A 14283-nucleotide genomic window follows, 5' to 3' on the forward strand; every position below is an offset into this window, starting at 1 on the left:
GCTTATATGTTATATGTCTGGGGAGTTTATTACTGAAAATGAGTCTGATGAAACAAGATAAAGCAAAAAGACTTAAAAGTCAGCTCTCACCATATTCAAACAGATTATTAAACTACACACCACCCCCCTCCCGGACACACACGTGTGATACTCGGCCATTCCAGGTGAAAGACCTGCCCTCTCGTTGCTTAATTACCCTCCTCTGCCTGCTTGATTGCTCTCACATTCAAAGCAATTTTGTTCATTTTATGAAAACTGAATTCTAATTTTTCTGTGTTGTTTAGTTAAAACAGTCTCCTATGTAAACTGCTGCTTATTAATCCCTAACATCACAATACTTTTAATAAACACTATCAAATATTATAATTTTTTCTGCATGTACTTTAGAGTCACCAGTTTTAATCATAATTTCATTTTATTCACTTTTTAAAAACTATCACTGTTCAAGGTTATAAGAGTGTAATTTGTGTCCCCGTGAAAATGATCTTCAGTACCATGAAACTTTTATACAGTATGATCATCATAAAAGCCTCTTGGTACCCATTCTTGTCAAAGTATCTCTGGAATATTAATACAGCCTTGAATCCTGTTTTCCAGCATTTTAATGACCATATATTTTTCTTCAATGAATTCATTCAAATTTAAAACAAAAGCCCAAAACAAAAAATATACAATTCAGGAAAATGTAGACTTCCATATGCTCAAACAGGCTTATCTTCTCTAAGGATTGCTTAATAAAAAATGAACATTTTAAGATTCTCCTAAAAAGAAAATTAACATTTAAATAATGTATTACTTTATGAAATATTATATTTGCATAATGTTAAATAATATACACAGGTAGTTAGAGTGATTTGTCTTACAAAAATAAACTGGTTGTACAAGAATTCAATTTGAGCAGTGCTAATACTGAAAATCTCATTGAAACTTTATTTTTTTCTTGGTTTATTTGCCACTTTTTTATCATAATTTTTTTTTGCCAACTTTGCTGTTTTATTTACTAAATCAGCCTCATCTTACAGGTCCTTAAATGTGCATATTCCTTAAGATATGATATTCATTTCTTTATTCTTTATTTTAAGACTGTTTTCTCTATATCTCAGAGATTTCGCTAATTCTTGACAGATACTTGCTCCGGTGCTAGCTTTTCCTGAGAGTTAGCTTCCAATTTCAGACTCTCAAATTCAACTTATCCACAGCCAATTTTATTCATTTGCATTAAGGTGACAAAGATGTCAGTTATGGGGTGGCCCAAAAGCTGCCAATACGAGTCAATGCAGGCAGCTGTGAAAGGAAGGACAATCATGTGAATATCCTACTGAGGAAGAAAAAACAGTCCAACTGTAATACTACCGGAACGTGCCGCTGCAGGCAGTTGTTAGGTATGATGATTATTCAGATATAAAGTGGCTAAATCCCTCTAATAAAGAAACCATTTGACTGCTGACAATGAATAAATAAAGTGAGGGAGAAAATCAGCAGAGTCTTAGAGAATTATATTCAGAGGGTGTTATAGGCTCAACTGTATTCCCCCGAAATTCACGTCCTGGAGCCCTAGCCCCCAGTACTGCAGAACGCAAAGTATTTGGAACAAGGTTCTTCACGGAGGTGGTTAAGTTAAAATAAGGTTGTTAGACTAGGCCCTAATCAGATCTGACTGGTGTCCTTATAAGAAGATAAACTTTGGAAACACAAAGAGACACCCGGTAGGCACTTCCATGTGAGGACCAGCGAGACGGCAGGCACCTGCAGTCGAGAGAAAGGCCTAAAAAGAAACCAGTCTCGCTAAAACCGTGATGTGCGCTGTCTTTCAGAACTGGAGACATAAATGCTTGTTGTCGGAGCCTCCTAGCCTGTAATATTTCATTTTGGCATCCTGCGAGACTAACACAGGCGACAAAATCAAGGGCGATGAATAGGACACATTATTGAGACCTCTGAATGGGCCCTAGAAATTTGATTTGCAGAAAGGGGATTATTAGGGTTTTGAACAGAACATATTAAACCTAATTTTAATAATGTCCATTTGTTATATTAGGGGAGTTAATTATGTCCACCAAGGAGTAATAAAACATTATCCATTCAATGTATAAAGATAAAACATAGATAACACATGTGATCACTTTTCATCCTAAATGACCTTCCCTTGAATTTTATTGGATTCTCAGGTACATTGGCAATTGATTATTAGTTCCTCACATTCATGTGCTTGAATTTTTCACGTTATATATCATCTTCTCCAGGTTCTTCTCCTCCCCTTCTGACTTTCTATGTCCCTTCTCTGCACCTGACTTTCTTCTACCTGTTTTACAGACATTGACCTCATTTTAACATCTGGTCCTTAGATCTGTGTTCTTCATCTCCATCTTCTCTTGGATCATTTCATGTATTATTGAGGTTTTAAGTTATATTATATGCTGCCTAGTCCTCTTTCTTTCCCCATTTACATCTATATCCAGTCATAATTTCTTTCCTGACCAGCAGGCTTAAACTCTTAATTATTACTGGACAACTCTTCCCGAATGTGTTATTAGCCTTTGGGGCCCATGGCTATGTTCCCTATTCAAATAATAACTCTACTATTTGCAAAGTCTTCTCATTTCTATACCTTGGAGTCAGCCTATGCACAACCAATGAACCTCTAAATCCTGAAAAATTCACTCATCTAATATTTCTTAAATGTACTATTTTCCTCTCCATCTCAATTGCTACTGCACTAGGTAAGGCCTTCAAGATCTATTGTTCAGACTAACGCAACAACCTCTTCTTTAAAAAAATTATCTTTACTGTTGAAAGTATTATAGATTTCCTTTTTTTCCCATTGACCCCTTCTGCCTGGCACCTGCCCCCATCCCAGGCCTTCACCACTGGTCCCTCTCTCCCTGGCGTGGCCCCTTACATCCATCTTCTATACTGTTATAAGAATGATCTATTAAAAATATAAATCTGCCTATTACATGCTCCTGATGAAAAGCTTCCAGAGACTTAAATGTTGTGTCAGTCTTAATTCCTTACCTTGAATTTATATTCCAGTGTTTTCAAATGGCTGGAAGTTCTCCTGATCCTACCAGGCTGTTTATTCCTCTGTGATTTTCTGCATGAGCCTTCCTCTGCCTTTCCTTCTCTGACTGACTACTTTCCCCTCAGCCCTTCTGCTTATCTTCTTCCAGGTTTCTTCAGGGGTTCACTCTTGATGGATTAGATGGTAAGTTTTTATTCCCTAGCATAGTTCCTACCAAATACAGCACATTGATAAAAGCTACTCATTCTTAGATATGGGAATATTTTAGCTCCAGTTTCTTGTACCTGGCACATAGTAATTGGGACATGTCCTCAACTCATTCAGAATTAACTATCAGAAATTACTGACATATTCATCCTATTATTGAGGTATATACTTGAGAATTCTATGCCAGAGTTTTTTGCTTGTTTGTTTTGTCTTGTTTTAGTTTTTAATGTTTATCACTTACCATATTTATGGGATCAACTGGTCCAATGCTGTTTACATAAACATCAGTTTCAATTACTGTGGGCCTCACTGCAAAACATCAAACAAAAAATGGTCAAAGATATGACCAGAAGTTGCATTAGATAGAACTTAGTTTTAAAATAATCTAAATGAATAATAGTATTTACTATTTAAATAATAAAACATCCCTCATTAGGAAATGAAGAAACATAAAATGTTACAAAATCATAAACACCTTTTCGGTTTACAAATTGATTATGCAAGTAAAAAATGGACACTTTTAACTGAAAACATTCCAGTGCAAAACATAAAAATTATTTTAAACATACCTATATCATTTATTAAAACTGAGAAATTCAATTCAGTAAAAATTGCTAGATGATTTTGTCTACAATGGTCATAGAATTTTAGAATTTGAATGGATTTTAGAGCCTATTATTTTTCCTTACCCTGTTCCTCCCTTGTTAACAATAGCCCCATAGGTTGTTCCTAGTTGGCCTCTGTTTAAGGTGGATTTTTACTTACTTCTCACAGAGTGTATGTTATGGACATCACTATGAACTTCGTGTTTTGTACAAACAATTTGTGTTTTCCCAGTAAGTCTTTAAATGGTAGACACAGCATTTTTATATTCTATCAAAATGAGTAGCACAAGTTGGCATTTTAAATGTTTATCAAATAATATGATTCAAGGATATCCACAGTCATGCCATATTCAATTATGATTTGGGCTTTCAAACTTTGTCAGGTATTTTTGGTTCCTATAATGAGATTTGCCATAATAATTATCATTATAATTTATACTCATAAGAATTTTTAATTGCTATGAAAAACATTTTCACAGTTTCTTTTATTACCCTTCCCCCACCAAATATGGTACAAATGGTTTATTTGATGGTTTAGCAAATGCTTCTTGAGGAATGTGTGTAAAGTTTCACAAAGTAGACAAGAAGGAAAAAATAATTCCAGGGGGAAAAAAATCTACTTAATATATATACACACATATATGAAATATCTAACAGAGTTTTAGAAAGAGATAATGCAAATGAAATAAAGCAGTAAAAACAACTTGTAGTGTAAAAGTTGCTAAAGTAGCATGTTTTCAGTAATACTTAGTCAGCTCTCCTTTCTAAACTCTATCTGATTCCCTTCGTGGCCTGGTGTCTGTCGCTCTGACAGTTCAGACGTTGTGTCCCGCCTGGCAGGACCCACCTCCCCCCCTAACACCCACCTGGGTATTTAAGTAGTAACAGGGGGAGGCGGGCCTGCTGGTTTGCGGCTCAGTTCAGCCTAAGTCCCTGCATTCGTACCTTCCAGGCTGGCAGAGCTCCCCGCTAGCAAGCTTCAGTGGAAAACCTGAAGCATTTCGAAAACCAGGGCCTGTTCAGTTTTATAACAGTACTTAGTCATACCCTCTGTAATTAAAAAAAATACCCCACTACATTTAGAAATACATAACATTTAAATAGTTTGTTTTTCTTCGAGCAAAGAGTTTATTATATGGTGTTCATATTTCTTAGCTAGAAAAAGGAATGATTTGTTATAAATAGTTTTAATACAAAAACTATAGATTTTTAGACCTATATATGACAATGTAATTTAATTTTCTATCCAACAATTAGATTTCTTAAATAAAAGTAAGTCACATGATTTATAGAAGGTTTTAAAATTTAACTTAGGCTAATGACTTCTGAGATGCATTGCTTTAACCACTTGCCATTTATTTTGACTAGCATGAATTCTAGCCAATAAATATAATATGATTAAGCTAATTATAGCTAGATTTACAGAATGGTTTTTATGAAAGCCAATTAATAACTAGGCAATAGGTTTATTAGTTTCACTCCTAAGTATATTTATTACCACTTATATGCAATTTAGTGCAACATACCAGTCTTACTTAATTAGATATTTTCAGTTCATTTGATAAATCAACAAACACTGACTGACTGTTCTTTTTTTCACAATACTAAGGACCAAATACTTCTATGCCAAGAAGTCAATGATTCCTGAGGACATTTTTATATGTAGGACATACTTTTCACATTTACAGTGTAGAAAGTTGTAGATATGAGTGATCCATCCTGGTTTTCTGATATCAAAATTATCCCTCAATTATAAGACATATATACATGCTGTCCCCCAAAATGTATACACACTTTAATAGCTGATAGCTCAACTGATGTTTCTTTCTTTTCAGATTTAACCCATTGGAACTAATAATTATTCAAAGTGTGTATGTGTGTGTGTAAATTGTTTCAGTTCATATTATACACCATATTAATAGTTCTAAGGAGGAAAAAACCCATAATTATTTTCAGAAATTCTGAAAAAGACTGTGACAAATTTCAATATAAGTTCCTGATTTAAAAATAAAATCAAGAAAATTGAGGGATAACTTTTAATGTGAATATACAAATGAAGAAACGCTAGAGTCATTTCCACTAAAATCTAGAACAAGACAAACTTACCCACTATCACCACTATTATTTATACATATTACTGAATGCCATTAGATAAAAGACATCAATGAGTTGCACATGAATTAGCAAAGAAAAATAAAATCTTTTTTTTTTGCATATGACATAATAGCATGTCCTGAAAACTCCAATATTCAGTGCTTAAATTAACAATAAAAAAAATCAGTAAGGTAGCAAAAAGGTAGCAGGATGTAAAATGAGCATTTAAATATCAATAACATTGATATACAAAAACAATAACCAGTTAAGAGGACATTATGGTTAAAAAGTACCATTTACAGCAGGAAGAAAAAAAAAAGTAGGAGTTGATTTAAGAAATGTGAAAAAAGTATTTGAGTAAATCTTTAAAATATTCCCCATAGGCACAAAATAAACATGGAGAACTGGAAAGTCAGCCCATATTTCTATATTGGATAACTCAATGTTATTAAAATCTTAGTTCTCTTAATTTATAAATTTAACACAATCCCCAATAAAAATATCAAATTTTTTTATTTATTGGAGTTAAACATTTTGATACTTAAAGATCATATATTTTTTTTAAATACAAGAATAGCCAGAAAAGCTGAAAATGAAAACAAAATATGAAAGTATGAGATGGGATTGGTTTCATGACATTAATACTAAATATTTTAGTTTCAATATACTGTTGAATCTCTATTATTAATCTAGTGTAGTGGCAAATAAATAGAAAAACAGATGAGAGAATGAAACAGAAAGATCACATATAACCAAATTACATGTGAAAATGTAATATATGATAAAGTTGATATTTCAAATAATAAAGGCAAAGATTGATGGTTTTAATACATAAATAAATAAATAATAAAAGTTTGCCAAAAAGAAAAGAAAAGATTTTTTAAAATAAATAACGTGAAGTCAACAGAAAATCCATTTAGAAAAGATCAAGTTTGATTCATACATCGTTCCATACAATAAAACCAAATGGATGGGGGGCAGAAGGGGGAAAGGGGGAAAAGGGGAGCCATCTGTAATGCTTTCAACAATAAAGATATATTTTAAAAAATGAAAACCATACAAGTACTAAAAGTAAACATGGATGAATTCCACTCTAAGTAGAATATAACCAGTAGCATTTGAACTAAACTGTGTTGAAAATGAGTAACAACCACACTGAAGAAAGTAGGGCTGAAAAGCACTACAACAGTCTAAGTAACTTCGGGGATCAGTACCTTGATTGCAGACTGTAAAGCTAAATAAAATATGATTGTTCGTACCTATTTTATTCTAGTTAGTTTGTTTTCATAGACGTGTTAAAATTCTAAAACTATGTGTTTACTGGAATTGAACAAATAAGAAAACATACTACAGGTAAATGAGAGTCAGGTGTCTTATTGTTGCAAAAAGGAGTTAAAAATACAGAGAAAGACTGAAGCTTGTGGTGTTTAGATTGGAATCAGAGCACTCAGTAACAATTCATAGTTTATAATACACGTACAAAGGGACAGATATAGAATTATAGCTGTCAGTGCATGTGTGTGTACAACATATATTTCTATTTGCCCACTGAGGAGATCATGAAGCCATGCTACTCAACATTAATGTACACCCCTACTGCCCAGATGGTTGTTTCTAAATAGCATTCTACAAGAAAGGAACCAGGGCTCCTTGGAGAAATGGTAAATTCCACTGTTCAATCAAGATGAGCGTGGAATGTCTCATGTGCTAGAAAGAAAGGATATACTAAGAATATGATGGGGACATGTGAAAGAACATAGGATAGGATACCTATTTTATTTCTATATACTGCTAATAAAAAATTAGAAAATATTTTTTAAAATATATTTGCACATACATTAGAGCTCCAAATATACAGAATTAAATCTCGTAAAATACATTTAACACTTCTTCACAGGAAACATTAATAAAAAACAAATGTAAACATTGAGCAATATACGATGGTCATGAATTTGATATGATAAAAATTCAATAAGGTAAGCCCTGACTGGGAATCAAACCGCGATCTCCTGGATCCTAGGTCGACATTCAATTGCTAAGCCTTGCAGGCCAAGCTATTTTTGTGTGTTTTAAAGATTCATGGGGAGGACTCAGAAGTTAATTATGTTATAAAACTTACACATAAATTCAAAGAACGGAGGAGGAAAACAATCTTAACAAAGAATAAAGCAGGATTACTTATACTAAATATAATATCAAGGCTTATAATTCTACATTAATTAAAACATTGTGACATTGTTACAAAGTTTGAATTCCTACTTTTCAAATATTCTCTTTAATGCAGTATTTTTCAGCTTCTCAGATAGTTTCATTAAACTTTGCTATTGTACTTTTCACTGTAGCAGTTGTAAAATAATTAGACCAGAAGTGTTTACATGCCTTTATTCTCACATCAGACCGAACCTCCCAAACTACTGCCTTTCTGGTTAATAACTGTCAAACCCAGCAGTCTGACCTGCATCAGACACTCAAGGAATATGTGATCTATAATTAAAATGACATCAGTAAATATGGTTTTCATAATCCCCCGAGACTCAGAAAGAGAACTGCAACTTACCTCCTATATCTGGGCGAAGTTTATTGTCATAGCCTTGGAGCAATGAGTTGAGAATTTGTGTTATGTCTCCTTCATGAATCTTTGGTGCCAAGACCCAAGTTTTGTTCACTGTTAAGTCCTCATCATCTTCATCATCTGCTTTATCAACACTAAATAATTCCAAAAATAAAAAGGGTGATACAAAATTTCCACCAAGTTGTGTATTTCAAAAAATAGTTCAAGATTATTAAACTTTTGTTAGGGGAAAATAGTAAGAGGGGGAAAAGGCACTAGAAATGTTTTATATTCAGTAAGACTAGTGTTTTCATCATATGAACTATACTAATATAATAACACTCAAAGGTTAAGAATTTGTCACAAGAAATATTACATATAATATTAAAATAACAAAATAAATCTAGGCCATCCCCACAACTGTCATTAAGGCCATAGAGACTCTGCACTGAAAATGTGAGTGGTGGGTACACTCATGCAGTGTCCACATGATGTGGACAACCATATGTGGTGATCTAAACCACCCCCCCAAAAAGAAAAATTAAAACATCAATTAACACAGGACAAGCTGTAATAATTAGTATGGTAAAATACATTTTAAAATGTATGTCTATTAATAATGTACTCTAATCTTCTGTATCGTTTTGTAATATAAATACACAAAAATGAGTTAATTGGACATTAATGCCCAGGTTTCCCTATACACCACCAGATAGTGCTCTGAAATAAATCTCTAATCATAAAAAATAATTAAACAGGGCCTTTTATAGAGAGAAGCCGAGCTTTGTAATCTGCCAAGAATCAATAGTGGCAGCCCTGAAAATCTGCAACTCGATTCTCCTGCCATGGGGACACAGTTGATTGACAGCCCAGTCGCCAGTTCTCCGGAGGAGCGCTGTGTTTGCAACAGAGCCACAGCAAGTCAATCAATGATTACAAACTATTTTTCACACATAGGGTAAACATTTATCGAGTTTTACACAGGATGACCTGGTTTACAGCTATTTTCCTGGAATAATTATTAATAGCACCCTCTTTTAATGGCAGTGATGTAATTTGAATGATAAATTAAATAGTCACCCTGAATATAGTTCATATAAAGGTGAGTGTGAATGTCCTGGTTCTCACACCAAGGAAGACTCTTCCATTGATCTGTTAATAAAAGGCAGATGAAACTCCAAAGCCAGTCATCATCTGTGATCTGTTGCTCATGACAAGTTAAATTGTGTTTATTTATAAACATCAGTTTCTATAAGCATGGTAGTCAAGTGATAAGTTGCAGTAAAGAAACACACCTGTTTTCATGTTTCAGAGTAGAAGATACCCTAATGTCAAAGCCTTTAAGTACTAGCTTATATTTTTTTAAATTTATCTTTATTGTTCAAAGTATTACATGTATCCCCTTTTCCCCCCCTTCATCCCCCCTCCACCCTGCACCTGCTCACCCCTCAGGCCTTCACCACACTATTGTCTGTGTCCATGGATTATGTATATAAGTTCTCTGGTAAGCATAGCTTTTAGAGAGTAGGCATAAATACTGATTTTAGATCTAGAAGTCAAAGAAAATTAAAGTAAAATAAATTTAAGAAAAAAACACAAATTTTGTTATCTTTTTGCCTTTATATTTTAGTTGCTAAATTCTTTTGTACAAAAACTTCTTTCTAGGGTTCTAATTCTGAATCTTTTTTATTACTCATAAAAGTTGGTAAGGAAGTAAAATAACTGAAAAAGTGATACATTACAGTTATCAATTTGAAATTTCAGAGTTTTAAAGTGGTAAAAGAATAGTCCACTCAATTCAGTGATTATTTTACTAACACAAAGGAATATGGGACCCATCATTTAACACAAAGAGAGAGAAATGCCTTGAAATTTAGGAGGGAAAAGGGAACCAAGCAAGAAAATTAAGAATCTGTTCTCTGCTACGTATTTCCATTCTGTTCAGTGCTTAACTCGACCAGGAAGTTGATGACATTGCATCTTAATTGACTATTTATTTATGGCCCTCTCTAAACTCCTTGAAGCCTTTCAATGTTATATCATTAGCACCTAGTCCAGTCCTTGACAAATATCAGGTGTCCAATAAAAAAAATTCACTGAATAAATAAATAAATGGAAAGAGTATTAAAGCTCATCTCAGTGTTTACAGGTAAAATTACATAAAATTAAAAAAATAAACAACTAAAAACTATCATTATCAGCCTTAATAAAAGAATTAAAGTATTGTAGCCTACCTAATATAAAATTAATTTTTAAAACACAGTAGCTTTTTGATATTATTAATGATTCATCATAAACAAAAAAATTGATTTCTTTCACAATGAAAACAATTAAAAGAAAATGTAACAGAGAAAGTCTTACATAAAGGAATTCAAGTGAATTGAAGAACATAAGAACAGAGAAAAATAAAGGTAAGGGACATGATTTTGCTATGAAACAATATTGTTAATATAGCATGCCCAAATTAGTTTATAAATTTAATGAAATTTTAATCAGAATCCCATAGTTCACATGTATTAGGTTAAAATCATTATAGTTAAGTAGGAGAATCAAAATGAGGGTTCAGAAGAAATTATTGAAAGTTTTGTTAGATAAAATTTGCTCTGCAAGAATACAAATAAAACAAAATAAAGTTCCTGTAATCGATACCACATTGTAGTAACACATATGGAAATCAGTGAGAACTAAGTCTAGCGCTCAAATTCAGATCCAGGTGAATAGAAATCTACTGTGTGATAAAAGCGACTGGCCAGTTTGGAAAAAATTAATTATTCAGTAAATTGTATTGAAATGCTCAGTAAGCCATTTAGAAGAACATACATTAGGTTCTACTTATACAAAAAATTATAGATTATATTAAAAATCAAAATATAATACATAAAGTATAAACTGTTGAGGAAAATATTGAAAAAAATGTTTTGACCTTTGGGGTAAGGAGGTCTTTCTAGGTAACATGTAACCAAACCAAGAAAGGAAAAAAAATAATAGAAAATAACTTATGGATGACTTAACATTATTTAGAAAAAGACTAGAGAGAGAGGATAGACAAAAAAAATTAGAACATATTTGATATACAATATTCAGAGGGGAAAAAAGAACAATAAATTATGCTAACATTTATTGTTATCAAGGGGATATGAGTTAAAAATGTGACAAATTTTAGCCATCACATTGGCAGAACATTAAAAGAGTCATTACATCCAGGACTGGTGATAATATGGATAAAAATCATTTTTGTAACCATTAAGAGAAAACTGAATTGCTTTATGGTAAGTAATTTGGCAATATTAATGAAATATTGAAGTTAAAGGGATGTACATATGTATGTATATACACAAAAACAATGTGATAAAATATGCCTGGTCAGTGTGGCTCAGTGGTTGAGCATCCGCCCATGAACCAAGAGGTCACCAGCTCAACTCCAGTCAGGGCACAGGCCCGGGTTGTGGGATCCCTCGTGGGGGGCATGCAGGAGGCAGCCAGCTGATGTTTCTCTCTAATCAATGTTTCTTTCTCTCTATCCCTCCCCCTTCTCTCTCTAAAATCAATAAAAACACATATTTTTTTAAATGTGTGATAAAATAAAATAGAATCTATTATGAAATAAGCTAATAAATTATGATTCTTCTATAATATAGAATACCACATTATTATTAAAGAAGTACAACTAAGTATACTAATCTAGAAAGCTACCTCTAATATCAGGTATGTGACAAAAACAAGGGTAAGATCTTATTTACATAAAAAATTCATACACAAATGTGTATACACATGCCTGTCTAAACATTTGGAATTATAGTGTTCAAATTACTAAGGAATTATGATGAGTGGAATAAAATAAAGGACCTTATTATTTATGTTACAGGATCAAAAAACACTATGGCATTAGGGAAAACAGTTTGAGGTTTTTTCATGTATTTTTTCATGTATTTTCATGTATTTTAACAAAAACATTATATATATGTGTGTGTGTGTATATATATCATATATATATATATATATATATGGAAATTAATATACAGGGATGGACAAAAGTAGGTTTGCCGTTGTGAGTATGTGTAACACAGGGTTTATTCTTGTTTTATTATTCATTAATTAGTATATTATTTATTTGTATTACAACTGTAAACTTACGTTTGCCCACCCCTGTAGGTCACTTAGAAAATATTTAAATTATCTGTTTAATAAAACAAAGAAAAATAAAGTCTAAAATATTTGTGGTAAAAAAATTAGAATTTAAAATATTTTATGTCCATAGAAAACACAGTAATTAGATTATACATTAATGATTCCACAATTTGTGACGCAGAACATTGATTCAGGACAAAAAATAAAAGGTGGCATCTTCTTCTATTGTGAATTTCATGTAGTCTCCTTGGTATGTAGAATACATAGAACCCTTCAAATGACATTAAAATTAGAAAATTGCCTTTGGCACAGAGTGCTTCCTTGTCAGTTTCAAAAAAGGGGTCTATACAAATCCTAAGTCCATTGGAACTTAGTTTGATCTTAGTTATATTAGATAAAAGAATGTACAATTCTATTAGTTAATGAGAAAAGGGGAAGATTGATAATAAAATAGATATTTTAAAAAATAAATTATTTTAGTGTCATGTTTTTAGAAAAAGAATAGAAACAAAAAAATTATATAATAAAGCAGAGGTATTTTTTGTAACACCTTTGGTCACAGATATGGAATTTCTGTAGTTTAGTGATTGATCTCAAATATCACAGCAAATACTAGTAATAAAACAATGTGTTTTGCCAATTTTAAGAGTATTGTTTTTGTTTTCTTTACTTTGTTAGGCAGGCCCACGCTGTTCTTTAAAAAAAGTTTAGAAATTAGAAACCACGAGTCCAAAGAATAATTTTCAGGGGGCTGGTGAATATCCAGAGATTATAAATGTTCATTTGGGACCATTTTCTTGTATTTTTTGGAGGAAGTTACAGAAACCATAATTTTCATTACAGCCTTTTAAAGAAAATGACAACTGGATTGAAAGTATATTAAAATGAACATCAAATTCACCACTGTTCCAATTTATACCCATAGAAATTGACAAAACATAAATTGGACTTAGAAACAATGCAACTCTTCATGACATTCACATTCTCTAAGCTTTTGATGTTCTTCTAAATCAGATAAATTCGACAAGGCTGCTAAAAATTTCACAAAGTGGAGGCATAATATTGAGACTTGTTACACTATAAAACATTAAAAGATCTTAAAATTAAATGATAGAATAAAATGTGACTTAGATCCTCTAAATGTGGAAAGTTGTACCCTTTTTGCTAAACCTTGGGATCATAAAATAAGAGATGAAATGTTTTCATTGACATAAGGATCCTGCCCAATTATTCACTTCAAAACGGAGAGAATGCAAATGAGTAGAACAAAAACAACAAAACACTCTTTCTAATTAATTCTAGTTATGACAACTTGAAGGTTTTTCAAAAAGAATTGTAACTGAGGAAATGGCAGAAACAAATGCACATTCATAAGCCACCTGCACAGAGCAAGTTCGTTTGCAGAAAACATGTCTGGGTAGCACAAATGTAACCCAGCGAAAGAACTGCTTTGTGCTAGTCAATATGGCTATTTTGTGGAACAGGTAATTCTTACTCAAGACACTCGACTACCTGTGTTGAAAAATTATTCTGATAATTATACACATCTAGGGTGACTGAGAGGTGAATGATGTCCTTGCATTTAAGCAGTTCACACATTGTGCAACCGTAAGTGATGGTTTTAGAAACGTGCCCGAAGATTTAACTCTTTGGCCAGAGCTCTCAATTCTAGCAGA

General features: G+C 32.5%; 1 protein-coding gene across 2 annotated transcripts in view; it reads right to left on the bottom strand.

The window, feature by feature from the left end:
• The window catches only part of GABRG1 (gamma-aminobutyric acid type A receptor subunit gamma1), a 41974-nt gene that overhangs the window by 20709 nt on the left and 6982 nt on the right, over positions 1-14283 (bottom strand). For both annotated transcript variants that reach the window (XM_081149347.1, XM_081149346.1), the window contains exons 2-3: positions 8486-8634; positions 3471-3538 (exon numbers count right to left, since the gene is read on the bottom strand). In XM_081149347.1, coding sequence (XP_081005473.1) covers positions 3471-3538; positions 8486-8634 — 217 coding nt within the window. The remainder of the gene's footprint in view (positions 1-3470; positions 3539-8485; positions 8635-14283) is intronic.

The sequence above is a fragment of the Miniopterus schreibersii genome (genome assembly GCF_964146895.1).
Source record: "Miniopterus schreibersii genome assembly, chromosome: 1".
In the NCBI taxonomy this organism is placed as follows: domain Eukaryota; kingdom Metazoa; phylum Chordata; class Mammalia; order Chiroptera; family Miniopteridae; genus Miniopterus; species Miniopterus schreibersii.